The sequence below is a fragment of the Drosophila navojoa genome, chromosome 3 (assembly GCF_054131105.1).
Source record: "Drosophila navojoa isolate 15081-1374.11 chromosome 3, UAZ_NAV_1.0, whole genome shotgun sequence".
NCBI classification, from domain to species: domain Eukaryota; kingdom Metazoa; phylum Arthropoda; class Insecta; order Diptera; family Drosophilidae; genus Drosophila; species Drosophila navojoa.
Window position 1 is genome coordinate 22,594,154 of NC_142891.1, and position 27,725 is coordinate 22,621,878.

General features: G+C 38.8%; 1 protein-coding gene across 9 annotated transcripts in view; it reads left to right on the forward strand.

Moving 5' to 3' along the window:
- CadN (neural cadherin) overlaps positions 1-27,725 on the forward strand; it is a 153,989-nt gene that overhangs the window by 122,007 nt on the left and 4,257 nt on the right. For 2 of the 9 annotated variants that reach the window (XM_089258173.1, XM_089258174.1), the window contains 8 exons: positions 4,918-5,061; positions 5,193-5,308; positions 6,625-6,789; positions 9,004-9,141; positions 12,666-13,989; positions 17,097-19,398; positions 19,569-19,739; positions 21,352-21,593. In XM_089258173.1, coding sequence (XP_089114299.1) covers positions 4,918-5,061; positions 5,193-5,308; positions 6,625-6,789; positions 9,004-9,141; positions 12,666-13,989; positions 17,097-19,398; positions 19,569-19,739; positions 21,352-21,593 — 4,602 coding nt within the window. Of the gene's footprint in view, positions 1-4,917; positions 5,062-5,192; positions 5,309-6,624; positions 6,790-7,883; positions 8,043-9,003; positions 9,142-12,665; positions 13,990-17,096; positions 19,399-19,568; positions 19,740-21,351; positions 21,594-25,915; positions 26,155-27,725 lie in introns of all 9 variants that reach the window. The other 7 variants (XM_089258178.1, XM_089258177.1, XM_089258180.1 and 4 more) reach the window with 4 other exon arrangements.

Sequence of the window (27,725 nt, forward strand, 5' to 3'; positions counted from 1 at the left end):
GCTACGCATGCTTCAGACAGTTAATAATTTGTCTCGGTTGCTGGCGATGAAAGGATTACAGACCTAATGCTCCTGGGGTTGAATTTGTTTTGAAATACTTTTCAATGAGTATAACAGTTAAGTTTTATGCTGCAAACACTAATAGGTAAAGTACAGCTGGGAGCTAGCAAACGCTAGATGGTGCCAGCTTAATTATAAATCTACGACTCTAAGATACTTTTCAATTAGTATAACAGTTAACAGCTGCCAGATTTAATTTTGCTTACTTCTCAACGAGTTCTAATATGTTTTTCAATATGTATAACAGTGAACTTGAAAATTTGCATTGTGCTGTTATTGGGGTGCCGCCGGAAAATAGGTCGACAAATATAGTCTCAGAGACCGCAAACATGACAATCATATCATTGGAGAATTTTATGAAGGCAGTGGGCTGCAAGGCAAACAGAAACCGCAACAACATTGTGGTACCTCGCATGCTGCATACATTTTCCAAGGCAGCTGCCTGTGCGAGCAGCTGTTGGACAGCGGGCCAACGACGCATCGAATGCCCGTTGCGCTGGCCGCAATCATAAAAAATCAACGAAGCAACCAACCAAGCGACAAATGCATTTCCAACCAGTTTTACGACCAACAGCCACACAACCGAGCGGAAGTACCAGAAGACGCTGTGGCATGAGGACAGTTTTAAGAAATGCAATAAAACATTTGCAACAATTTAGATGCCGTTAGCTGTAAACAGTAAGCGGTAAGCAGTTGAGGTTGCACTTGCTGCTGTAGCTGCATTTGTTGTTGCAACTATCTCTCTCTCTGTCTCTTTCTGTGTTTCGCTCTCTTTCTATGCAGACGGTTGATATCTACTTGGACATGCAGTTAGCTGACTTTATGGCCAGGCCGCATTAAGCGCCATTAATGGCCAACACATTTCCGCTTCCTTTGGCCAGAGATTCGTGTTGTGATTTCCCTTACACATTGTGTTTACCAAAGCTGTGAAGATGAGCAGAGACGTACGGGTTGGCAATTAGACCTCAAAGATATACCAATGTCTGTGTATAACAAGCTCTGAGTAACATATAACAGTATCTGGCATGATCTTAAGGCAATATAAGCAGAGAACTTCCTTATAACAATGTTCTATGCTCGAAACAGCATAAGCATGCCATAACATATGTTAACTAACATGCATTCAGCTAAGATTTTTAGCCGCAAAGTTAAATATTTTATGTGTGGAGTGTTCAGCTAAGTGGGAGTATAGCAGGAGCCACTCAAATAGTTGAGGAGCGCGCCAAAATTGTTTAAGAAAGCGTGCAAAAAATATGGCAGCTGCGATTTTGATGTGAATATATGGCATACACATACATACTTATACACACACACACACACAAATATTTCGTGCGCTAGAAAGTAGCGTATAAATTTCGTGACTTTGAAAAAGGTTGCCAGGGGGCGAATTTTTTTTTTTTTTTTTTTTTTGCGAGTGCAGCAAAGCGTATCAACTAAAGATGGCAACTGTGCGAATGGAACACTATTTATTTGGGCATACACACACACACACACTGTGACCCTGCAGCAGCTGCGACAGTTTTTATGGGACCTACGCTAAGTAAGTGATAAAGTTCAACTTTGATTTTGCCACTCACTCAGGCTTGACTCTCTCAAACACTCACGTCAATGTCAATTTTTATGGCTGCTTTGTCTTTTGTCAAACATTTGTCGCTTTGCAGCACTGCCCAAACATTGCACAGACAGCATGACAAAGCGCACTACTTTGCTGCCCCATAAGTCTGTTATACAGCGCACGAAAGTAACGTTGACAGAAATCTTGTTAGGTGCACTAAATTGGAGTCGAAAAGTGCCTGAGAGTAGTTTCAGCGAAAATGTATTGAATTTATTTCCAATTTGCGTACATCTCTGCCAGCAGCGTGAATTCGCTTCTAATGTTATTGTTATATGTTAATGTATAACAGAAATGTGTATTCTCAATTAACATATATTTACTATTTACTCCTTCAGGCAAACGAAAAAATTTCCCTGAAAATTCAGTCAATTTATTCAACCAATGGAATTTAGCTACTCGCATATGTATAACAGTTATGAGCAGTCAGTTACTTCGTAAGGCATTCCAGGCTAGTTTGCATGAATAATACTTGATACTTGAATATTATTCACTCTGTTAAACAGCTCGAATTCAACTGGCAAATGAACAGCTCTTAAATGCGGCTCACATTTCCATGCATGTATAACAGTTTAATCATATTATGGATCAGGAACTTCCTGTTTCCTCCTCATCAACAAATGCCACAACAATTTAATACCAGTTCAACTGCAAAATTATGGCGCTTTAAGCCCAGAATAATGTGAAAATAAGTCATATTTTTCCATATTTCGCTCCACTATGCTTTATCGCTATATTTGTTTGCCTTTTTTGTAATTTTATTTTAATTATTTCCTCATAAAAAGCAATAATAATTTGATTCGCTTTCATGTCAGAGAGCTCAATAGCCTTTCGCGACATGTGGCAGGAGAGCGAGCCGCGAGCAGGCAGCAGGCAGCATGCGGCAGTCGAGCACTGAATCTGTTTCAAATAACATGCATTTTGAAATTTTTCATAAGTTAAACGTCAACTTTCGATGCGTGGGGGCAACGCAACAGCAGCAGCAAAAAAAAGCAAATAAATACATATTTACAGAAAAACATACATATATGCGTTAAAAAAATTGAATTTTGATGTAATAAAGTCAGTGAAGGGAAAAATGTTGCGGAGATTTTAATAAAAAAAAAAGAAATGCAGAAAATTATGTGTAAAAACATATTGTGCAAGCGCAGAAGGGTTAATATGTGCAAAAGGGGTTAACAGAGGGCGTGTCAAAAAAATAATACGCAATGGGCGACTAATTTCATAACGGCGCAAAAGAGCAGCAGTAATTGCAGTTCGTTTGAAAATCTGATATTAATAAAAAGTTATTAAAGTCAGTGAGGCACAGGAGTTATGCAAAGTGTTATATGAGAAACTGCAATTAAACATGCTGCCTTATTAACCAACTCTGTTAGCTTAACAGCGCTGTATAACAGAGCCTTAAGCTGAGATATATTGTATATTTGCACTTGTGTTATTATCAAGTTTTAATTAAAATGTCGTCACTCGTGCACAGTTCAGTTGGCAATTAGGCAATGTCTCGCTATAAATTTCGTTTCATATCGCACAGATCATATCACACATACGACACGTACGCCCAGCTGCAGTAGCATTGTCAACCTGCTAACTAAATGTGCATAATTCTCGCTAGATAAGAGGCCAGGCAAATGCAAATGCAAATTATAAGTCTACACAGAGCTTGCAGCAGACTTTCATAAATGTATATGTATATGTATATATCTATATATAAATTGCTAAACAGACATCTTTCTAATCCAGGTCCAGACACCGACAAAAGCCGCACACACGTGGCTAATAAGTTGTTTGTGTGACCCATTTGACTGGCAGAGTTTGTCAACGTGCCACAGAAATTTACAAATCTTTTGCTTGGACAATTCCTGCTTCTGTTTCTGTTGCTGTAGCATGAATTTGTTTAATTAAAGCCAACCTCGTTGTTCTTGTTATTTCAACAATTATAAATGATTTATGTAATTTACTTGTCACACCATGTATTTGTGTCTCTCTCTGTGTCTGTTGCACTTGTCTAGCCAGCAATTGTGTCCTTAAGTCGCCTAGCATGCTTGGCCCTCATTAAATTATTTCGGGCTCAGCTGCTGGCAGGGAAAGTTATCTGACACATGCTGCAACATAATCGAAATGTATTGCAACATTTTCAAGCACTTCGAAGAGATGCTAGATATTTGAGTGTTTAACGCTTACTAGCATGTTCTGTATACAATATTTGTGCATATAATAATTAAAATGTATAATAATGAGATGTTGAATTGGAAATTGAGGTAGATAAGGAGTGAGAAAATTTCATTCAGTACAGCAGATATACTGTGAATATTTGTCTTATAATACTGAGGAAAATGGATTATTGATTAAGCACATAAAGCAAATGCATTTATTTGATACCAGAAGCTTAAGAGTAAGAAAATAAGATGTTCTACGCGCTAGCAAGAGGCTGACCAACAAAATTCATGTTGAATACATGAAAGTAGAGCAATGAGAGGTACTACTTGTTATACAAGGGAAGGAGAGTCAATAAGTATAACACTTGTGTGTAAGCTCAATAAATCGGAGGCACTAAGTGTTATACAGGATGAAGGGAAATGTCTACTTGAACTGTTATACAAGCAAGATGTCACAGAGTTTATGATCTAAATGCATTTTCCAAAACGTAGTAAAATCTTAAGAAAATATTCCATTTAGCAAAGCAATCCACAATTGAGCTATATGCCAATTTATCCCATAGAGAATACGCCCGTAATGGGAAATATCAATACAACAGTCATAAGCTCAGTTTCGTTTATTTGATTTCATGTAAACGGGCTTGGAATTGTCATCAAATACTCATAAATTACATCATCAGAGCAGCCGTAAGAATTTGGCGAGTTGTAAACAAAACGGCTGCCTAAAAGGCAGGCGAGCGGGACTCCTTCAACCATTTAATATGCAAAACGCGTCAACAGCTTTTATATACACACACACACACACACACACACGCACACACACATACAAACCATAATAGATAGAAACCAAGTGATTGTCGCCGTCGTATAGAATTGAAGGCGTCAAATTGTTGTCGTCTGAGAACTTTTTGTGCTTACTGTAGAATTTCCATTCATTCGTGTCTAGTACGTGATAATTGCATACTTTTCCCAGACATACTTTCAAGTACCGAACCGCCCTCTCGCTCACAAAAACTTTGGATGATTTAAAATGAACGAAAATTTAACAGACAAACATGTGAAATTCTTTTCTCCCTCCCCCGCATTCAGTCACCAAATTCATACGCATTGGCATTGCCGATAAGAACGATAATCCACCCTATTTCGACAAGTCGCTGTACGAGGCCGAAGTGGATGAGAATGAGGATATTCAGCATACAGTGCTCACTGTGACGGCCAAGGATCACGATGAGTGTAAGTATATCTACAATATATGTATGACAACCAAAATTTTTTTTTTTTTTTTGTTGTCGCTGTTTTTGTTGAAGTTGTTTTTGGCGTTGAGTTGAGTTGAGTTAAACGAATTGCTAACAATTATTTTCTAGCCTCACGTATTCGCTATGAAATCACCAGCGGCAACATCGGCGGCGCTTTTGCGGTTAAAAATATGACGGGTGCCATTTATGTGGCCGGCGCATTGGATTACGAAACGAGACGCAGGGTAAGCTAGAGATTTTCTCCATTTTTGTTATGCTTTTCTCTTTTTCTCCTCTATATGCTTAAGCGTGTTGTTATTGTGTCAGGAATATATTATATTTATTATATTTATGATATAAGCAACGGTTAAGTCAACTGTGAAATTTGAATTAGCATACCAACTGTTATACAATAGCGTAAGCACAATAATTGATTAGCTTAAAGCTGTTATACACACATGCATAGCTGGCCAAACATCTGAAGTAATTGAAGATTTATGCTGAAAGCCTTCAGAGAGTACTTTCCAGCTATTAAACAATATTCAGTCAACAAAGTGTTATACTTTCAAGCATTGTCAAAACAGGGGCAAACATAAATAAATCACTGACAGTCACTGATTAGCTACATGTTATACATGTTTGTATAACACATTGATAGCACAGTGATAAATGGACGAGCCATTTGTATTGTTTTTTATTAAAAAGTAAATGACAAGTAATAATGAGAAAACTGTTATACACGTTTGTATAATACTGATTTGAAAGGTGGATTGTTGCAGCAATGGCTCTTGACTAGCTTCTAAAAATAAATACGAACTGTTATGCATATTGCTTTTAGAATAAAAGTATACAAGCTGTTATACTTGTGTATGTAAAGTCTACAAGCTGTTATAAATATATATTAAACTTTACAGAAAATTGTAGCTATTATATTATATTATAGCTACAAGCTAAAAGCCAGTTTTAATTATAATGAACTATAATATAATTGTAAATAATTCATTAGAGCAGCTATGCATACAAGATGTGGCAAATACAAGAGTTTTGTTAGCAACTTGCATTGATTAGCTAGCGCAAAACCAAAAAGTGGAATATGTAGGCGTGTGTGTGTATAACGGTTGAGCAATCAATTTAGCAATTCAATATGTAAGCAAGATCTGAAAATTCATTAAGAAAGTCGAAGGCCAAGTGCTATTCCCGCTGAATTTCATTACGTGCACACGAAGTGCACCGCGAGGCTAGTTAAATATTTAAGCAATTCAAACCAGTTTTAGTTACACACGACGCTGCGGTCAAAAAGTTGTGCAGGACAAAGCGCAACCGGAATTGAAGAAATTCCTTCGAAACATTAATTGAAATTCAATTTGAACAATTGGCAACTTCTGGCAGAACTTTGATTGAAGTGAGAGGGACGACTAGAGGCGAAGGATAGTTAGTGAGAGTTTCAGTGAAAGGAAAATAATTATAGCAAATGCATATTCGATGCTGACAAATGAAATTGAATAAAGTTCCTAACTGAGTGCCTGGTGACCTTTAATTAAACCACATTCTGTCGCAACAGTACGAGCTGCGCTTGGCTGCCTCCGATAATCTGAAGGAAAACTATACGACAGTCATCATACATGTCAAGGATGTTAACGATAATCCGCCAGTGTTCGAGCGGCCCACATATCGCACACAGATCACCGAAGAGGACGATCGCAATCTGCCCAAACGTGTTCTGCAGGTCATTAACAAAAAACAAATACATATATACATATATGAGCGCAAAAATCTGAAAATGTTTCTAGTTGAAATTAGCTGTGATTTTTGTCTTGAGTTTTCTTGTGTTTCTAGTTTTCTAGTTTGTAGCACTTTGCGCTATTTCACCCCGTTTTGCATATGTATATCAAGCATACGCCACGTTTGACCCGCCTCCACATAGCTTATAGTTTTAAGTGCATGTATTTTGCTTGAATTAGTTTTCCCACTTTTTATAAAGCAATAAAAAATCCTTTTTTTTAAGTTAATGGCATTCCAAATATGCGTACCCAAAGCAAATATTTATTGAATTTTCTTCATTATGTTAAGGCTAAAATATTTTACACTCAATTAGATGACGTTTTCTATTTTTTTTTTATTTTTTATATATTTTTACATATGTATATGTATATATTTTTTCTTGTTAGCAAATAATTTATTTACGTATTTGTCAAAGCATCCTCTTCAAGAGAGTGTATAACAAATATTTTCACACATTTGTTCACCCTTTGCGCTGGGCAAATTTGAGAACACAAAAAGTAACACAGATTTATCAAACAAATTTTTTGTGCTGCATTTAATTAAGCTTAAAAATTCGACCAGAAAAAAAATTGGTCAAACAAACTATTATCTCAGCGTGCTGATAAAACATTAAATAAACACGCGCAGCTAATTAGCAAATGAAAGGTCAATTAAAAATAATAAACAAGAAAATTTATATTTAAATAAATGAATAAGCTGACAGTTGATGTATAGAAAAACCAAATAATTTATAGAGACATTTGTAAATGGCATCGAATAGTTGACTTTAAATGTAAATATACATATTTATTCTTAATTTATGCGACATTATTTTTCGTATTTACATTTGTTTTTTTGTAATTTAAATTTATATACGACTCTTATTTATATTTGCATTTTCTTTTGGCTTTATTTTTTGTATGTTTTATTTTATTTGACTATTTTTTCTTATTTATGGCTTTATTTATTGTCAACCCTGCTACACGGAACACGCAAACACCCTATGTTGCTGTTGCTGTTCTTGTTGTTGTTGCTGTTTGCTTGGCTCTGTTTCGTTAGTACGAACTGAAATTGGTCGCATCGGATAGTTTAAATGAAAATCAAACAACAATCGTGATAAGCGTGCGCGACGTCAACGATCTGCCCCCCGTATTCCCGCAAACGCTATACGAGCGCACGCTGGACGAGGAAATGGCCACGCCCTTCACCATCATGCAGGTCGCTATAATATTTACAATTATGCCAGACAAATGCACATATCGTATATTGTATTGTAAATATATGAGGCGTGTATGTGTGTGTGTGTGTGTGTGTGTGTGTCTGTGTATAACAATTGCACAGTTCTCATTAAACAATTAATTTAACACGACTACAGCAAATAGCTCATTGTAATCATTGCGCTCACTTGTACACTTATGTTAACAAAACAACAGTAACACACACACACACACACACACACACACATGTTCACATATTTGTATATTAAATATCATGTATAGCAGGTGTAAGATTTATATATTCAATTTAACAATTAGCAAACGTAAACAATTCATGAACATTTCAAGGGAAATATTTTCTATTTTATTTAAATGATTCTATGTAATTAGTAAAGTGTTGAATATTAAATATTTAAGCAATTTTAAAAATTATTTAATTTCATTTACATATTTAACAAATTTGCGCTAATATTTTTAATGTTTATTGGCACTCTAGCTTCAATTGCATGCATACATTTGTTTAGCACTTTGGCAATTAATTCACACATACACACACACACACACATTCACTAACTCATATAATAGCTATGCTAACTGCTAATTAAATTGCATGTTTTATTTCATTTTTAATGCGCTTTAATCTACCTTTACATTTACATTTTTCCGCGGCTTTATATGACTAATTTAATTAAGTAGTTTGCTGAAATTTAAATGCAATATGGATTTACAGCCATAACAATAGAATTGCACTAATACGCCATCTGGCGTACAAATCTGTACCCCCTGCCCAATCCCCACTTAAAAGCTTAGTTTCTGCATGCGCTCACAGTTTTATATTTGGTTCATTTCCAAGCAATTGAAAACCAAGAATTTATCTAGCAAACATAAAACTAATATTGAAATTTGTGTTTCTTTGGTGTTTACTTTTCACTGCACCGCACTGGATGCCGGATGCCAAACAGGTCACCGCCACCGATGGGGACAAGGATCGTCCACAGAACATTGTCTATTTCCTAACTGGCCAAGGCATAGATCCCGATAATCCCGCTAATAGCAAATTCGACATTAATCGCACAACAGGCGAAATATTCGTGCTTAAGGTAAGTTCTGGGGCAGCGAACAGCAAATGAATAAATAAACATAAATGGAAAATGGAAAATGGAAAGAGAATTATATATAAATCCAGGGCATTCTTGAATCCAGCAATTGAAGCATTAACAAACTGTCAGCATAAACCGCGAACGAACACGCAGGCAAATAAATGAAAAAAATATATATGTATATATATCAACTGCAAGATGAGACAGACAGGGAGAGCATGGCCAGAAAATACCCTGCGATATGTGTAGAAAAATAATGGGGAAAAAATACTAAACTTAACATTTTTCCTAACAACATTACATAATAATTAAGGTAATTAAGAAAGAGTGCTCTAGTCCAGAGTGCGCACGCGAGATTTGCTATCCATGCCAATCATTGAACCCTTTCAACATTGAATAAAATCATTGACTTAGCTTTGAGTTCATTTATATTTATTTATTTATTTATTGGTATTAAGAATTGATTCTAAATAACAATTTGTTAAGCCAGAGCGACAAAGGCCTTCAGGCATTTATATATCACTATATACTCATTTAAATAGAGAACAATTCAAAAATATTGACTTCATCCGCTTATACGACTCGGCATTGCCTACAGGGTATGCTTAAGTGCATCCGCCACGGCCCAGACTCGAATTCGCCGCAACAGAAAATAATTGCGCAATATGCGCACTGATTAAGCCCCATCAATGCCGACTTAATCCCCAGGCAGATGCAACGACAGCTTTAACGATTTCCCCAGCCTTTATCGTGCAATTCACTTTTGACTCAACGCGTGAAACTCATTGTTTAATATTAAAGTTGACTCTGAGTCGAACTCGAGCTCAATGCATATTCATATACGAAGGTGTCCCAATTATATATAAAAAAGAAGCTCTTTTTTTCTGCTGAGTAAAATGTTGTCTGCATATCCACTGAAAGTGAGTGTATAATGCTTATGAGGCAGTGTATGTAAAAAAGGAGTAGAATGAGATGTGGTAGACATCTACATATATTTTTAGTAAGGAGTAAATCTAAAAATGCAAGAGACTTGCAGTGAAAGATAATAATTTGTTTTGCTGTCGTCGATAAATTACTTTCCTCAATATATATATATATATTTTATACAATATTTAGTTTACTATAAATCCATATATCACCCTAAATGTTATAATTGCTTCAAAAATGTTCTCTCCTGTTGCAAATACTGAAATTTGGTCTATTGTATATACATACAGTCGTTATATTGCATAACAGGGTATTCCCCAGTCGAATACCTGCGAACTGCCACTTTCTCACCTACTTGCATTCCGCACTTGCATCAAGTGGTTTGATAATTAAGAAAGTTTTCATAAGTCAATTAACTGAAGAGAGCTGCGTTCATTATAATGTCGCCGTTGAGTAGTTCTTGCTCTTTAAAATGCATTTCAAGTGGCCTCTGGAGTTATTTCACAGTAAAAAAATAGAAGTGGCTGGTATTTACTTGAGCAGTCACCCAATGTAGTATAACAGTTTGACAGCTCAACATATATAAATAGTGTTGTTAAAATTGAGTACTCATGAGTAAAGTAATATACTCGTAACAGCTCTGTTATACATAGTAAACAGCAAAGGTCTTTAAAAACTGGTAAATCTGTTATACTTTTGTCTATGTATTACAATAGTTTTTATAACAGTTGCTGCTAAAATACCATCATACTGATGGAAATAATTGCAGAGCCATGTTGAATATTTTTATAGCTTCGATGTAAACGAAAGACTGTCCATCCGTTAGATAATACATTAAAAATACCCATAAAATCCAACCAAAAGTGGACAAATGAAATGACCACAAAAAACACTTAAAATAATGTTTTTTTCCCTTGTTTTACAGTCTGTTTTGTTTTTTTTTTTTTTGCCCTTAAATTGTATTAAAATATGCAGTCAAAAGCGCAAAAAACTTTTGTGGCTAAAATAATAATTTAGAGAGAGAGAGAGAGCAAAACATGGGGCATGGCAAAACGAACTCTATCAGTCAGAGAATCCACACACACACACACACACATACACACATTGGTAGCTCGGCTAATCCCTTAAATTGAATATGTCATAACAATGCTGTCAAATTTGTCATGCAAATTAAAGCGATGACGACGCATGTGGACTTTTGGCTCTTTTTGTATTTTGTGGGATTTTTGCTTCTATCATTTTTTACGACTAATCCAATGTCAGCGCTATGAAAAGCTGTTCCTGCTTCTGTTTCAGCATGTCCTGCTGTTATTGTTGTGTGCGTTACGTTACAGGCTGCGGCTGTCAGGCGGCATGTAAGGATCTAGCCGGCGCACAGGTGGGGCGGGCAGTTTTCGGGATGTGGGTCGGTATCCAGGGTCTGGCTTACTGCATAACAGCATGAGCCAAGAGAGATACAAAAGTGCTGATTAAAATCGCTTCTTCTTTTTTTTTTTCTGCGCGCGCGTTTGTGTTATTATAAAAAGGTGAACGCCAACCTAGCCATCCCTCCCGCCCTGCACAGTTGGGGTTGCGTTGCGTAATGGCTGCCAGGACATACACATCACATCCCATCACTCAAGCCATGCCATGCTCTCTGCATATGCATATCAAAGTCAAAATCAGCACCGGGAAAACAGAGACGACCCACACATACATAGCTCAGCTGTGAGCTGTGGGCTGTGGGCTGCCATTGTGAATGGATAATTTCACAGGTTTACACACACGGCGCGTTTCTGCTGGAGTTTCGTTAAGTTGCACTTGTTCCGCTTTGCGGAACGAAAGCCTGGTAGTATACTTGGAGAAAAAGCTAGGGATTTTGTATGGCTGAGAAATACTGAATTGACACGATTTCCTGTACATCAGTCAGAAAATATCAAGGCCTGGACATGGGCATTTTTTTAGTAGAGAAAATTTAGCTGTTATTTTAAATATCTTCACTATTTCAATATTTAATTCTTGAAATATAGCCCGGTAATTTTTTCTTATTTATAAATAGGAAATTTATTTTTATAAAATAATGGAAAATACCTAGTTAAAAATGGAATTTGTGGAATTTTTTTTTTTTTTAAATAAAGAATAAGAATAAAAAAGAGTTTATTCTGTGAAAATTTTGGTCTGGAAAATTTGCCACAAAAATATTTAATGTAAAGTTAGTCAATGAATTTACTCTGCGAAAATTGGATTTTGTTTTCAATTTATTCCTAAAAACTTTATAAGAGAATTACTTTCAAAGATTACTTAATTCATTTTCAAAGATTAATTATAATTATTATTATTTCCATTATTTTTTTCCTTTAATTTTAATGTAATTTTAGGTATTTATTTCTATACGAGCTTTTCTCCAAGTGTACCTCTTGGGTATTTGCTCAAACAACGTTGTTTTTTTTTTTTATCCACTGATGTAAATCGGTTTTGCGGTTATGACAGCTTAAAATTATACAATAACCAGGATGGGCGAACAGCACTCGTTGCACGTGTAGCTCCATTTTCTATTCAATATTTGCTCACAGCATTTATCTGCATCTGTAATCTGTAATCCGATTCTCTCTCTGCAGCCTTTGGATCGTGATCAACCGAATGGACGGCCGCAGTGGCGTTTCACAGTCTTTGCCCAGGACGAAGGCGGCGAAGGACTCGTGGGCTATGCGGACGTGCAGGTGAACCTGAAGGACATCAACGACAATGCGCCCATCTTCCCGCAAGGCGTTTACTTTGGCAATGTAACGGAGAATGGAACCGCCGGCATGGTGGTGATGACAATGACTGCGGTGGACTACGATGATCCGAATGAGGGCTCAAATGCACGTCTGGTCTATTCGATTGAGAAGAACGTGATTGAGGAGGAGACTGGATCGCCCATCTTTGAGATTGAGCCGGATACGGGTGTGATAAAGACGGCCGTGTGCTGCTTGGATCGTGAGCGTACGCCGGACTATTCGATACAAGTCGTTGCAATGGATGGCGGGGGGTTAAAGGGCACGGGCACGGCGTCTATACGTGTCAAGGATATTAACGACATGCCGCCGCAGTTCACCAAGGACGAGTGGTTCACGGAGGTGGACGAAACCGACGGCACCGCGCTGCCCGAGATGCCCATTTTGACCGTCACAGTGCACGACGAGGACGAGACGAACAAGTTCCAATACAAGGTTATCGATAACAGCGGCTATGGCGCCGATAAGTTTACCATGGTGCGGAACAACGATGGCACCGGCTCTCTGAAGATTGTCCAGCCGCTCGATTACGAGGATCAGCTGCAGAGCAACGGCTTCCGCTTCCGCATACAGGTGAACGACAAGGGCGAGGATAACGATAACGATAAATATCACGTGGCCTACTCGTGGGTCGTGGTCAAGCTGCGCGACATCAACGACAACAAGCCGCACTTTGAGCGCGCCAATGTGGAGGTGTCCGTGTTCGAGGACACCAAGGTGGGCACCGAGCTGGAGAAATTCAAGGCCACCGATCCGGATCAGGGCGGCAAGAGCAAGGTCTCCTACTCCATCGACCGCTCCTCCGATCGCCAGCGACAATTCGCCATCAATCAGAATGGCTCGGTCACCATCCAACGCTCGCTCGACCGTGAGGTAGTGCCCCGGCATCAGGTCAAGATCTTGGCCATTGACGATGGCTCGCCACCGAAGACGGCTACGGCCACGCTAACGGTCATTGTGCAGGACATCAACGACAATGCGCCCAAATTCCTCAAGGACTATCGACCGGTGCTGCCGGAGCATGTACCGCCACGCAAAGTGGTCGAAATTCTGGCCACCGACGACGATGATCGCTCGAAGAGCAACGGACCACCATTCCAGTTCCGCTTGGATCCCAGTGCCGATGATATCATACGCGCCTCCTTCAAGGTCGAACAGGATCAAAGTGAGTAGCACAGTTTTTGATTATATTTAAAACAGATTTAGAAATCATATAATAATATGCATGGAATACTAAGCGCATAGATCAGAAAGAAGATAAGCATAAGCATTTATGGAGTACGAGTAGACTATAATTATATACTACTAGCAAGAGCTCTTACCGTTATACTAGATATACCAAACGACTTTCATACTGGACAGGATCTGCCTGTTATACTAGGTATATAAAGTATAGTTCTCAAAAAAAAACCTTAGACTGCTTGCCCTAGATATTTCCAACCGGCCATAAATATTATTATCATTATGAAGAAAAAGCATACGAAATGAATATAAAAAAAAAAACTCACTAAATAGATTATAGATTATTCCACAACATAGAAGTGTTATACTCATCAAAACAAAGATAAACTAAGCAAAGTGTTATACTAGATATAACAAAAACAAAAATATCATTTCAATTCACAAATCCTTTATACTAATCATATTCAAAACAAGATATTCATGGAAAAGAACAGTCATTCATGTCTATTTAATATGCATATAAACCAAATATCTCAATTTGCAACATTTGAAAAAACGTATGCATAAATTGAGTTTTCTCTCTCTCCTAAATTTTAGCCAAATTACAAATATGAAAAGTATTTCGACATTTTGTTAAACAATTCGCAAAAGTTACGCAGCAAAATGTAACGTATACGCAATGTGGACTAGAAAAGAGAGAGAGAGAGAGAGAGAGAGGCAGATAGCTGACTGTTAACCCCAAGTTCAGAGTGCAATTGCCGAAAACGAAAAAAAAAAAAGGAAAATAAATAAAAGTTAGCCAAATATTTGGGTCAAAGTTTAAACAATGCAAAAGTGCAACATTTCCGGCAGCAATTGTTGTTGCTGTTGCTGTTGTTATTGCCATCCATACAAACTATGCAGTCAGCGTATAATAAAATTGCCGTTAGAATGGATATGTCGAATTTGGAAATTCGAATTCGAAAGCGAATGTGAATAGGAATAGGAATAGGAATGTGAACGTAAATGTGAATGTGAATGTGAATGCGAACGCCAATGTGAATTCGCTGTCACAATGGCAAAGCATAAAAATGCAATTACCCCGTATACAATATACGATATCTACATATAAACGTAGCACTCGGCCATAAAACGGGAACGAAATAGTAAACCACAGCAGCCACACACAACATGCAAAATTTAAATGAAATAAGCTAAAGATACACATACACCAGCACAGACACACACACACCTGTCCAGTCCAAAAATAAAATATAAATAAATGTTCAAGTTTTCAATTAAATTAGCCACGAAAAATTGGTCGAGTCGCCAGCCAGAATGCTCTCTGGCTCTGGCTCTGACTCTGTCTATAGGTAAGTCAACATTGAGCGTCCACTGAGACAAAGTCTCTTATTCTCACTCTCTCTCTCTCTCTCTTTGTGTCTGTGTATGTAGTGTGGGTGGCAATCCAATTTTAATGCGCCAACGGGGAGCCAAAAAACTTTCGACGCTCCTGGCTTGACTTTGTGTGTGTGTGTGTGTGTAGTGGTAGTAGTAGCAATGTGCGAATGTGTGAGTGTGTGTGTGTATGTTGTTCTTGTCGACTTCAACGTATTTGCATACAATTTGCCTAAAAACACACCATGGAGTGTCTTTAAAAATACATTTCAAATGTGCGTTGGCCCCATTGGAGGCACTGAGCTACACCAAATTGCAAACTGTGCTGGGGTCGGGCGTATGCTGTGGCATGTGGGCGTGGCTAGCGGTAAGTCGGATTAGCATTGACATTTGTCGTATGCGACTTTCCACATGTGCACAGATAAAGAGTCGGGAAAGAGAGAGATAGGGAGAGAGAGAGAGAGAATGGGATAGCCTAAGTCTCAACACTTGTTGGCCCCCCAAGCGTAATTACAACAAATGGGATAAAGGATGCCCTCCTATGGCTGCTACCATGGCAATCAACCGGCAAACGTGAGCACTACTAATAAAGGTGCTCACTTTTTGAGGTTCAGCTTGTTTGCTATTCACCCCCTCAACCACACCACCACCTGCCGCTGCCCTGGCACAATTAACTAGAAAATGCTTTTAAAAGCTTAACGCAAAAAACTAAATTTGTCATAAGAGATTGCTCTTATTATCCAATGGTTAGTGCGCGCAGCATTCAAAGAGAGTTGAAGCTATGAAAGCATAGTTTATAATTAACATTAAATGTAGCAAATGTAGAAATTAATTTTCTTTTAGCAATTTCCTGGAAATTTTCAGCATACTTATTGCTTTTAATATATAATAAATTGTTGTTTTTCCGAGAGATGGAAAATATATCAATTAAAGTAAAATAAGTAAGTCATTAAAGTGTTGAATACAAAGGCAGAAAAACTAAAACATAGTATAACTAAAGAATTCTATTCATAAATATTATATTAATAATAAAACTCAATATGACCAAAATAAAAAAAAATAAAATAAAATAAATAAATATAATAAAAATAATAATAATAATTACATAACAGTAATTGTAATAAAATAATAATAAATAATTTATGTAATAAAGAAACAAATTTTTATAATAAAAAAAAAAACAAAAAGTGATTAAAATATATATATACATTTTGAAAAATTTTTCCTTCTCAAAAATATATTTAAAAAAATAAAATAAATTGTAATATTTTATTTTAAGATTTTTAAATATATTTTATGCTCAATTTGTTTACTAATTAAATAGATTTTTCATTAAAAGTCTATAACACAGAAAAACAAAAATTGAAGTTTTAGAGAAGATAACTAGATAATACTTGAGTTATATTTAAATTTACAAATCTAAAAAAAAAAAAATAAATAAATCCCTTAAGATATATATATATTAATGTGCGTTAGCTGAAAATGTTTGCCGACTCAAGAATCGATTTAAAAATATTTGTTTTCATAATTTTATTATGTTATATTATAAGTACAATAGAACTTTGTTTACTTATGCTTAGATATAAAGAAAATAACACACTTATTATTTATGGATTTTTAAAGATATTTTGCATTGATAATCTACATTTTATTTTGGCATGACAAGAGTTTGATTAATTAAAATATATCCCCCAATTCTCTACCCATTCACAGAGGGCGCCAACGGAGACGGCATGGCTGTTATATCCTCGCTGCGTTCGTTCGATCGCGAGCAGCAGAAGGAGTACATGATACCCATTGTGATCAAGGACCATGGCTCGCCCGCCATGACGGGCACCAGCACGCTGACCGTGATCATTGGCGATGTGAACGACAACAAGATGCAGCCGGGCTCCAAGGATATATTCGTGTACAACTATCAGGGTCAATCGCCCGACACGCCCATTGGCCGTGTGTACGTCTACGATCTGGATGACTGGGATCTGCCCGACAAGAAGTTCTACTGGGAGGCGCAGGAGCATCCGCGCTTCAAGCTGGACGAAGACTCCGGCATGGTCACCATGCGCGCCGGCACCCGCGAGGGCCGCTACCATCTGCGCTTCAAGGTCTACGACCGCAAGCACACCCAGACCGATGTGCCGGCCAATGTGACCGTGATGGTGCGCGAGATCCCACACGAGGCGGTGATCAACTCGGGCTCGGTGCGTTTGTCGGGCATCTCCGACGAGGACTTCATACGCGTCTGGAACTATCGCACCCAGAGCCTGAGTCGCTCCAAGCTGGACAGGTTCAGGGACAAGCTGGCGGATCTCCTGAATACGGAGCGTGAGAATGTCGACATATTCAGCGTGCAGCTGAAGCGCCGCAATCCTCCGCTCACTGATGTCCGCTTCTCTGCCCACGGATCGCCGTACTACAAGCCCGTGCGGCTGAACGGCATTGTGCTGATGCATCGCGAGGAGATCGAGAAGGATGTGGGCATCAATATAACCATGGTGGGCATCGACGAGTGCCTCTACGAGAACCAGATGTGTGAGGGCAGCTGCACCAACTCGCTGGAGATCAGCCCCCTGCCCTACATGGTGAATGCGAACAAGACGGCGCTGGTGGGCGTGCGCGTGGACACGCTGGCCGACTGCACCTGTGGCGCCCGCAACTTCAGCAAACCCGAGTCCTGCCGCAGCACGCCCTGCCACAACGGCGGACGCTGTGTGGACACGCGCTTCGGCCCGCACTGCTCCTGCCCGGTGGGCTATACGGGGCCGCGCTGCCAGCAGACGACGCGCAGCTTCCGCGGTAACGGCTGGGCCTGGTATCCGCCGCTCGAGATGTGCGACCAGTCGCATTTGAGCCTGGAGTTCATAACACGCAAGCCGGACGGCCTGATCATCTACAACGGACCCATTGTGCCGCCGGAGCGGGACGAAATGCTGATCTCTGACTTTATAGCACTCGAGCTGGAGCGCGGCTATCCACGGCTGCTCATCGACTTCGGCTCTGGCACCCTGGAGCTGCGCGTGAAGACGAAGAAGACGCTGGACGACGGCGAATGGCATCGCATCGATCTCTTCTGGGACACGGAGGACGTGCGCATGGTTGTTGACTTTTGCAAATCGGCCGAGATCAGCGAAATGGAGGACGGCACGCCACCCGAGTTCGACGACACCTCCTGCCAGGCACGCGGCCAGATTCCGCCCTTCAATGAGTATCTGAATGTGAATGCCCCGCTGCAGGTGGGCGGCCTCTACAGAGAGCAGTTCGAGCAGTCGCTCTACTTCTGGCACTACATGCCCACAGCGAAGGGCTTCGATGGCTGCATCAGGAATCTTGTGCACAACTCGAAGCTCTACGATCTGGCCCATCCAGGACTCTCGCGCAACAGCGTGGCAGGCTGCCCGCAGACGGAGGAGGTGTGTGCCCAAACGGAGGCAACGGCACGCTGCTGGGAGCACGGCAACTGCGTGGGCTCGCTGTCCGAGGCGCGCTGCCATTGCCGGCCCGGCTGGACGGGACCCGCGTGCAACATACCCACGGTGCCGACGACCTTCAAGGCGCAGAGCTATGTGAAGTATGCGCTCAGCTTTGAGCCGGATCGCTTTAGCACGCAGGTGCAGCTGCGCTTCCGGACGCGCGAGGAGCACGGCGAACTGTTCCGGGTGAGCGATCAGCACAATCGCGAGTACGGCATACTGGAGATCAAGGATGCGCGCCTGCACTTCCGCTACAATCTGAACTCGCTGCGCACCGAGGAGAAGGATCTGTGGCTCAACTCGGTGGCCGTCAACGATGGCCAGTGGCATGTGGTGCGCATCAATCGCTATGGCTCCGCGGCCACCTTGGAGCTGGACGGCGGCGAGGGCAGGCGCTACAACGAGACGTTCGAGTTTGTGGGCCACCAGTGGCTGCTGGTCGACAAGCAGGAGGGCGTCTATGCGGGCGGCAAGGCCGAGTATACGGGCGTGCGCACATTTGAGGTGTATGCGGATTACCAGAAGAGCTGCCTCGACGACATACGGTGCGTATACTTCATATATACTTAATAGGAAATAAACAATTCATGGGAATTTCTCATCTATTGATGGGATTGTAATTAACCCAGCTAAGCCCCATGGGACTGTCAATTGACTGCCCATTATAGAATTTGCATAATTTATAACCAATGTCCTTTCCTTTCCCCCCTCGCAGTCTGGAGGGCAAACACCTGCCCCTGCCGCCGGCCATGAACGGCACGCAGTGGGGTCAGGCCACGATGGCACGCAACCTGGAAAAGGGCTGCCCCTCGAACAAGCCCTGCTCGAATGTCATTTGCCCCGATCCCTTCGAGTGTGTGGATCTTTGGAATGTCTATGAGTGCACGTAAGTTTATTTAGTTTCAATATCAATTCAATTTAGATTCCCACACACACACACACATTCACACATTGCTCTCTTTTTTTGTTACTCGTAATGAAAATCTTAAATCGGACTGCGTACAAGAAAAATGACTAAAAAATACTCTAATAAAATTCTATTTATATTTAATAATACACGCAAAAGCAAGTCAAGTATGAATACAGATGAACTAGTACAAAATATACAACTCCTACAAAAATACCACAAAATGAAAAAAATACAGAAATTTGCTGTATTTTTTAGGCTTGAAGAAATATGACTCCAAAACAATATTTCTATATAAAAAATCTTCATGTTTAATAAACAAGAATAAAAAATAATAAGAAATACATAGATATAAATGCCCAAAAAAATACTGAAATATCGATAGATTCAGTAAATATAATCAAAGCCATTAGATCAGACTCTGATCAAGAAAAATTTCTCAAAAATAAATTCACTTTAAAGAAGTTCTTCATAACACACAGGAATAGAAAGAGAACACAACTGGAAAAAAAATACCAAAATTCGTTGCACCACAATTGCCGACCAACAGTTGATAGGATTAATCAATTAAAGGCTATGCCAAAAATATAACACAGCAAAAGAAAAAAAATAAAAAACCTGAGTGTGGGCAAAGCAGAGAAAAGTCGAATTTGTGCCAAGTCAACGGCAGCTTAGTGCACGTCAATCAATTGGCGTTGCCAGCCTGTTGAACAGCCGCCTCCGTCTGCTACAGGACACACACACACACACACACATCCAAAATGTAACTGAGTTAGCGGGCGACTGTTAACGTTGCGTGACAAATCAATCGGATTAGGTTTAGGGCAGGCACAAATCGATATGGTCTTGTCTCAATCACCTGAACGCAACTGTACATATTCACGCCATTTTTTTGGTATTCCACCAGGCACCCGCTACACAAACACACACACACGCCTACACACATACACTATAGCAAAGCAAAGCAAGCATATATACGTATATATATACATATCTGTGGCATTTCGCAACACTGTCGAGGCGTGACGTTGCTTAGTTAGCTTCCGTTTGCGCTGTTGGCTGAAAGATTTGCTGGCCAAGAACAAACACGTTAAATGCCTGCAGCGGGCTAGTTTGCGAAACAGCTAACAGTTAACGGTCAAGCAACCGAGCGGCAATTACACTTAATTACACAAATAAACACTTGAACTTGATTACATATTTACACTTTAATTATCGACTAATCGCAACGTTTATGCGCAAATAGACAAACGATTAAGGCTTATTACTGAATAAAGAAAATCTTTAATTATATGGAAATTTCCCTTTTAGCCAATTTAGTTTTAGTTTCGCTCTTCAGTTATATATGGATTTTCCTATTGGCCTTCAGACTGGGCTTCTCCTTCATTTTTGGTTCGCTAAGCAATCGGTTAATGGACATACTAAGTTTAGACCCGTTTTTAAGCCAATTTCTATTTTCTGTTGCCATCCAATAAACACATTTCGTTGACCCTGAAATATAAACAGACCTATATACATATATATACATAAATGCCATGTTAACTTACAATACACTTTCGACTATCGAATGCGATTGTTAATGTTAATTTAGTTGCGGCGAGGGACGCATCATGTCGCCCGATTCAAAGGGCTGCATGGATCGCAACGAATGCCTCGATATGCCCTGTATGAACGGTGCCACGTGCATCAATCTTGAGCCGCGTCTGCGCTATCGCTGCATCTGCCCCGATGGCTTCTGGGGCGAGAGCTGTGAGCTGGTTCAGGAGGGTCAGACCCTCAAGCTGAGCATGGGCGCCCTGGCGGCCATACTCGTTTGCCTGCTGATCATACTGAGTGAGCCAATTGAACCCTTACATAATCTATATAAATATCTAGCTACAAATGCAACAACAACAACAAGTCCATATATATATTACTATATACCATATCTATATGCATACATATAAATAGAGTTAGCAATTAGTGCTTTAGCGCCTGCCTTTAGTTTAGTTACCTTCTTTTCTAATTATTAGCCGTGCAAATTCATTCATGCATATCAAATATCAAGTATCATATATCATATATCATATATCATATATCGTACATCATATATCTTCTAGCATATACATACATATAATCATATACTGGCTTATCATTTGCCCCGCCCACTTGAAAACTCATTTGGTTCACATACATCATATCAATACCATGCCCCACATACACATGTCAAATGCACAAAATCCAATCATTCCGCTACACATGCATCAATTCATTCATAAAACAGAACCCAGAAATAACAAAAGAGAAAAAAAATACGGTTCACTGAATATTAAATTTACTTTATTTGATCACAAAAAAGTAAATTCAACTCGGATATTTATCCGAGCCGAGCCGTGTGACTTTTGTATTTACTTGTGCCACCAAAAACCAAATATCTACGTCCATCTATAGCAAAAAGTAATATATATACATACATATACCATAGATGTGTATGTGTATATATATTTTTAGTTTTGTCATTTCACATTCATCTGCATTCCATCAACATCAATCGCTGTTAACGTCCAACACTTTGTTTATGGCACAAATTTTTGTTAACTGTTTCCACACAAATGTTCAATTCATCGTTGTTTTTCTGTCTCACTGTTTGTTCGTAATCTGTGTGTATATACATATACATTCATATATATAAATATATAGTTCTCATAGCAAATTGTACTTTAATGAATCTCAAGAAAATTGCCCACTAAAAAGGTATGTACTCACATAAATGTAGTTGCGTTTTTAATCTGAATTTAAAAAAAAAAAAATCGAATTCTATATTTTTTGAAATTTAATAAGTTTTCTTACAAATTGAGTTCTTTCACAAATTTAAATATATTCCAAGCTTTTAAGATTTATAATCATGGCAACATATATAATATATACATAACAAATGATTTTAATTTAGAAAATAAAGGTATTTCCCGTTCCCAAGAGACATGAACATAATATATGGTAACTCAATGGAGTCTTTAACTAAATTTGGTAGACACAATCTATCAATAATATATATATGACCAGAGAGTGTCACCAAACAGACAGCAAGAGCAAAATTTCGCTAAAGGAAGATTTCATTTTTACTACCATAGCATTTAAATAAATTCAAGCTAGTAAATCTAAAATTTTTTTTTTTTTTTAAATACAATAATCTATATTTCCTAAATGTGAACTATTATGAGATATTAACCAAAGCAGCTGCATAGCTAACAACTAAACATATTGATGAGCCACAAAACAATATATATATTTGACATTGAATTACCGAGCTCAGAAAAGCGTTAAACATCGAAATCCCAACTAAATTGGCAACAATAACAATACATCAAGAGAATGACAATTGAATTGAACAGAATCCTTATGAAATATACCATAAATAACGCAGCTTAAATATTTTTGTAAGAGTTCTTGAAAAAATAATTAAGATAGGGCTTTAAGTGCACTTAGCGAACAGAAAGAGACTTGGCAATTTATCCACACATATCACGTACTTTAGCTGTCACACACACACACACAGACACAACCTCACGCTGGCTCACCTTGCGTATACTTTGTAAACTGCACTCAAAGAAACCAAGCACAGTGTGTCTTGAAGAGCTTAAATGCCTTCAGGTAAGATAATAAATGTGCAGTCAGAGATACACACATACACACACACACACACACACCAACACACACACAGAAAGCAGGCGCAGACAAGTGAAAGAGCAATGGCTGATTTTAGCTTTGGCATTTGAAAAAATCACGATGCACTAAATCCACTTGAGCAAACCGACGAATATGTAGTACAACAGTCAGCCGGGAGTCAAGAGCGCTTACTTCTGACTTCAGCCTCAGCTGCGTCTGCTGCTCAGCTCAGCTTCCAGATCTCAGTACTGCGGCTCGAACCGACAGCCAGTTTCATTTGGCAAGTCGCGCAAGGATTTGCGGACATTTCACATATGTATTTATATACATACATACATATATACATACTGTATATTTCTTCTTTTTCTTCCAATTTTTTCGGCTGCTGCCTGTAAGATTGTTTTCTTTTTTCTTTTTAAATACAACTTAAGAGCATTTTCCGCTGCGTAGCCAAGTGTACGCTTGAACACACATATAAATACACACACACACACTCACACATACCCACACACCACTCACGCATACAGTTCAAGTTTAGAGCAAACATTTCGTAGGTAAATAATGTTCAAAGAAGTGGAATACGAGGTTAAAACAACTAAAACTGTTTGAATGGGCATTTTACACAGACAGATGCCCTGTAAAAATGTGAGAAGGGTATTATTAATCGGCTATAAAATGCTAAATTATTTTAGAGATATTTGTCATATAAAATATTTAGTATGCAAATAATATTTTTATTTTTTTTTTATTTAATTTATTCACTTATGTAACAGATACCCTGAGAGCAGATTAGTGGATTATGATAATAATCGAACAGGATATATTTGATTTTATTATAAATAGGTGTAAATAGGTGTTTAAAATTTTATATATTTTTTTTGACGAACTAAAAATGTAATTTTATTATTTTAAAACTTTGGAAAAAATGTACAAAATATAAATAAAATTTAAGAATGCCAATTTTTCGCTATTACACCGTTTTTCAAGCATCTGCCTTATCTACAGGGTAACAAAAGCAATTGTTTCATGCCAACTCTAAGTAAAACTTAATGGCGTAAAATATGGCAAAGTTTAGCCCAAGAACTGGACAAGCCCAAAAACTTTATATATACATATATAGATGTGTGTATGTATGTTCGCCTTTATGTATATACTCTATATCAACATGCCCAGTTTTTGATCAGCTTCAACTACGCACTTGGGAGCAATCACTAAAAGGCGCAGCGCAAAAAACTATGCAACACTTTTTTTTTTGCTTTTGCTGCTGTCGCTGATTTAGTGTGAAAGTTTTAGCTTTGGCTTCTGCTTGGCTTCTTCCACTTCCGCTGCCGACGCCCGCTGTGCGTCGCTTTTGTGCGATTTGTTGGCTCGTTGGTCAAGAAGCTCTGGCATTTGCCAATAATCGTCAATATATCAAAAGTGTCTTATGTCTGCATTTGAAAAGTATTCAGCCGCAAAGTCTGTGGACTTTCGCGCTGCCTCTTTTTCTTTCCATTTTGTTATCAGTTTTGATTCATGCATGGGACAGAATCTTGGAGGCAAACATTGGCATTGTCTTTGCATTTCGCGCACAGCTGAAAATAGAAGCAGCTAAGTGGAAAATGAAATGAAAATCAAAAGCTAAAGTTTTTAGCAAACAGAAAAAAGAATAAAATAAAGAGAAAAGTGTTTTAGGATCTCCTCAATAATAATCGCTTTGAAAACTTTGCGTTAATAGCTTTTCAACACTCTCGCAAAATTCGACAGCAAAGTGAATGTCAAACTGTGTCTAGGTTACAGTTGAGGGTGAAATCCAAGAGCCAAGCCAGCAGCTGTCAATTGTAGGTTGGGGATAAACTAATCAAAACAAAACTTAAGCAAGTGCCGAATGCATTCCAAGTGTCAAAGGCAAACTTTATTCAATTCTATCAACAACAAGTGCATAATAATAATAATCATAAAACAAGAAACAGACAAATAAAAACACACGCAAGTGTGAGACAAAAGTGCACTTAGGAAATCTCTCAGCACACACGCAAATGCATAAAGTTTGCAACAGAAAAAAAGAAAAAAAAAACTGAAAATTGTGAATGGAAATGCGGCAAAGCGCAAAATAATAACAGCAAACGGAACAAAAACCAACAAGAAACGAACATTCTTTAAGACTTTTTGACACTTTGTGTGCTCAACGAAAGATTTACATTTTCATAACTGCGACTAAAAAGTGTTGGATAAGTTTTACGATATAGAAAACAAAGAGTAACAAAAAAAATAAAAAAAATATCATGTCTGTGGGTAACTTTACAACACTAGAGCACAACTATCACACATTGCCTTGCATGATGTGCAACAAATTTTAAATAATCTCTTTTTTTATTTTGTTTTCAAACACTGTTTGTTTTCCATATATATCTATATATGTAAATGTAAACACACTCAACTCTACACCCAACTTGAACGTTACGTTACGTTTGCGTTACAATCGCGTTACGTTACATTATATATTGCGGTCATGTCGTTGTCACGTTTAGCTGCCCTGCGGGCTATAAAGTCTCTGGCAGCAGTTGCGTCAACGAAAACGAATGCCTCCTGTACCCCTGCCGCAACGGGGGCCGCTGTCGCGATCATCAGCCGCCCAAGAAGTATGAATGCCATTGTCCTCTGGGCTTCACCGGCATGCACTGCGAACTGGAATTATTGGCCTCGGGGGTGTTGACACCGTCCCGTGATTTTATTATTGCCCTGGTGCTCTGTCTCAGCACGCTGCTACGTAAGTACAAATATATATCCATCCCCCTCTCCCCCACCCTCTCTATATATGTATATGAATGCCATGGCTAAGCCGTGCAATATGCCGGGGCTTAAGGTTAAGTAGCTTTAAGCAAATATGCTTAGTATTTGAGTGAGTACGTTGGCAACGGAATATGCATGGCCAAAATATCATCATTTGTACTAAATTAAATATATGTATATTAAATTACTTAGCTTGCAATACTTATTAAATATTGTATCTCAGCTTTTTTCTATATAATTAATTTACAATATTTATTATTTCATTATTATTGTTTGCTACTTAACAGAAATGTACTACTAATATATAAATACTAAATTGCCTAGCTTAAAATATTTAACCATTATTGCATCTTAGCTTTGGGCCATGCCCTAAGAATTATTTTTTAATTATTATTGTTTCCAAAATGACATAAATGTATATGATTCCCTCTCCAGCGCATTTAAGCCCTTTACATTATTGCCTCGATTCGTGTTCAATTTGTGAAATCGCATTAAAGACTGAATATAAATGTTAATTTTCCTTTTTTGTACTTTTATGGCTCTTGTAGGCAGCTTAAACGGCATGCATATGTCATTTAAATATTTATGAAATCGCCGAGGCCTGGAAATTAATTAAGCCATACATTTACCAATTGGGCCACGCCCAGAAAAAAAAAAAAACAACCTTTACACGAAACAGGGACAGAGGAGGCAGAGACAGATGCCGTGAGGCAAGCATCAAAAGTCATTTCCGTAAATTACATGCGGCCGACCGATGCAAATAAATTAAAGTTTATCGAACACGCGAAGCGAATATACATATATATACAGTTGTATGTGTGGAGAGTTTTTGCAAAATGTCAAATGTAGAGTCGAGAGTCGAGAAGGGAAAAAGCTAAAGAGAAATGCGAATTTGAGTAACACAATAATCGCAATTACGCGACGTCCATTTCAGCCATTGCCAGCTGCTAGGCAAAAGTTTTATTTTGTTTGTTGTCTGTCCGCCACTCTCTCTCTCTCTCTCACTCACTCGCCTTCTCCCTGTCTCTTTTTGACATTCAAGAACCCGCAGCAAATTACTTGGGGGCCAAAACTTCTACGGCTGCTTAGTCGCAATAAGTAGAAAAACTTTACGCTGTGCAACAGATGCTGCAATATGTTGAAGCAACGCGCAGACGAAATTAGAAAACAGCAGCAAAAGCAACAGCAAAAGAAACGAAACAACAGCCAAAAGCAATGTGAGCTAAGCAAAATGAAACGAATGCCAAACGCATACAACAAGTTGGTCCGAATAAAGCAAGGACAATATCAACTGCCTCCTGCTGCCTGCCTCCCGTCTCCTGCCCGCCTGCCTGCCTGGCTGTCGACTTTGCCTGCAGCTCGATTTTGCCATTTTGGCTGGCAATTTTTAGCTGGCACTGTAGCAGTTACAGTTACAGCCGCCAACTGTAGACAAAGCGAGTGAGCGACAGAGCGGCATAGAGCGGGGGAATCGAGTGAGAGCGGAAGCGAGAGCAAAGCAAAAACTGGGGCAATGTGCGCCATATTTGCTCGCCCTAATGTCAGGAG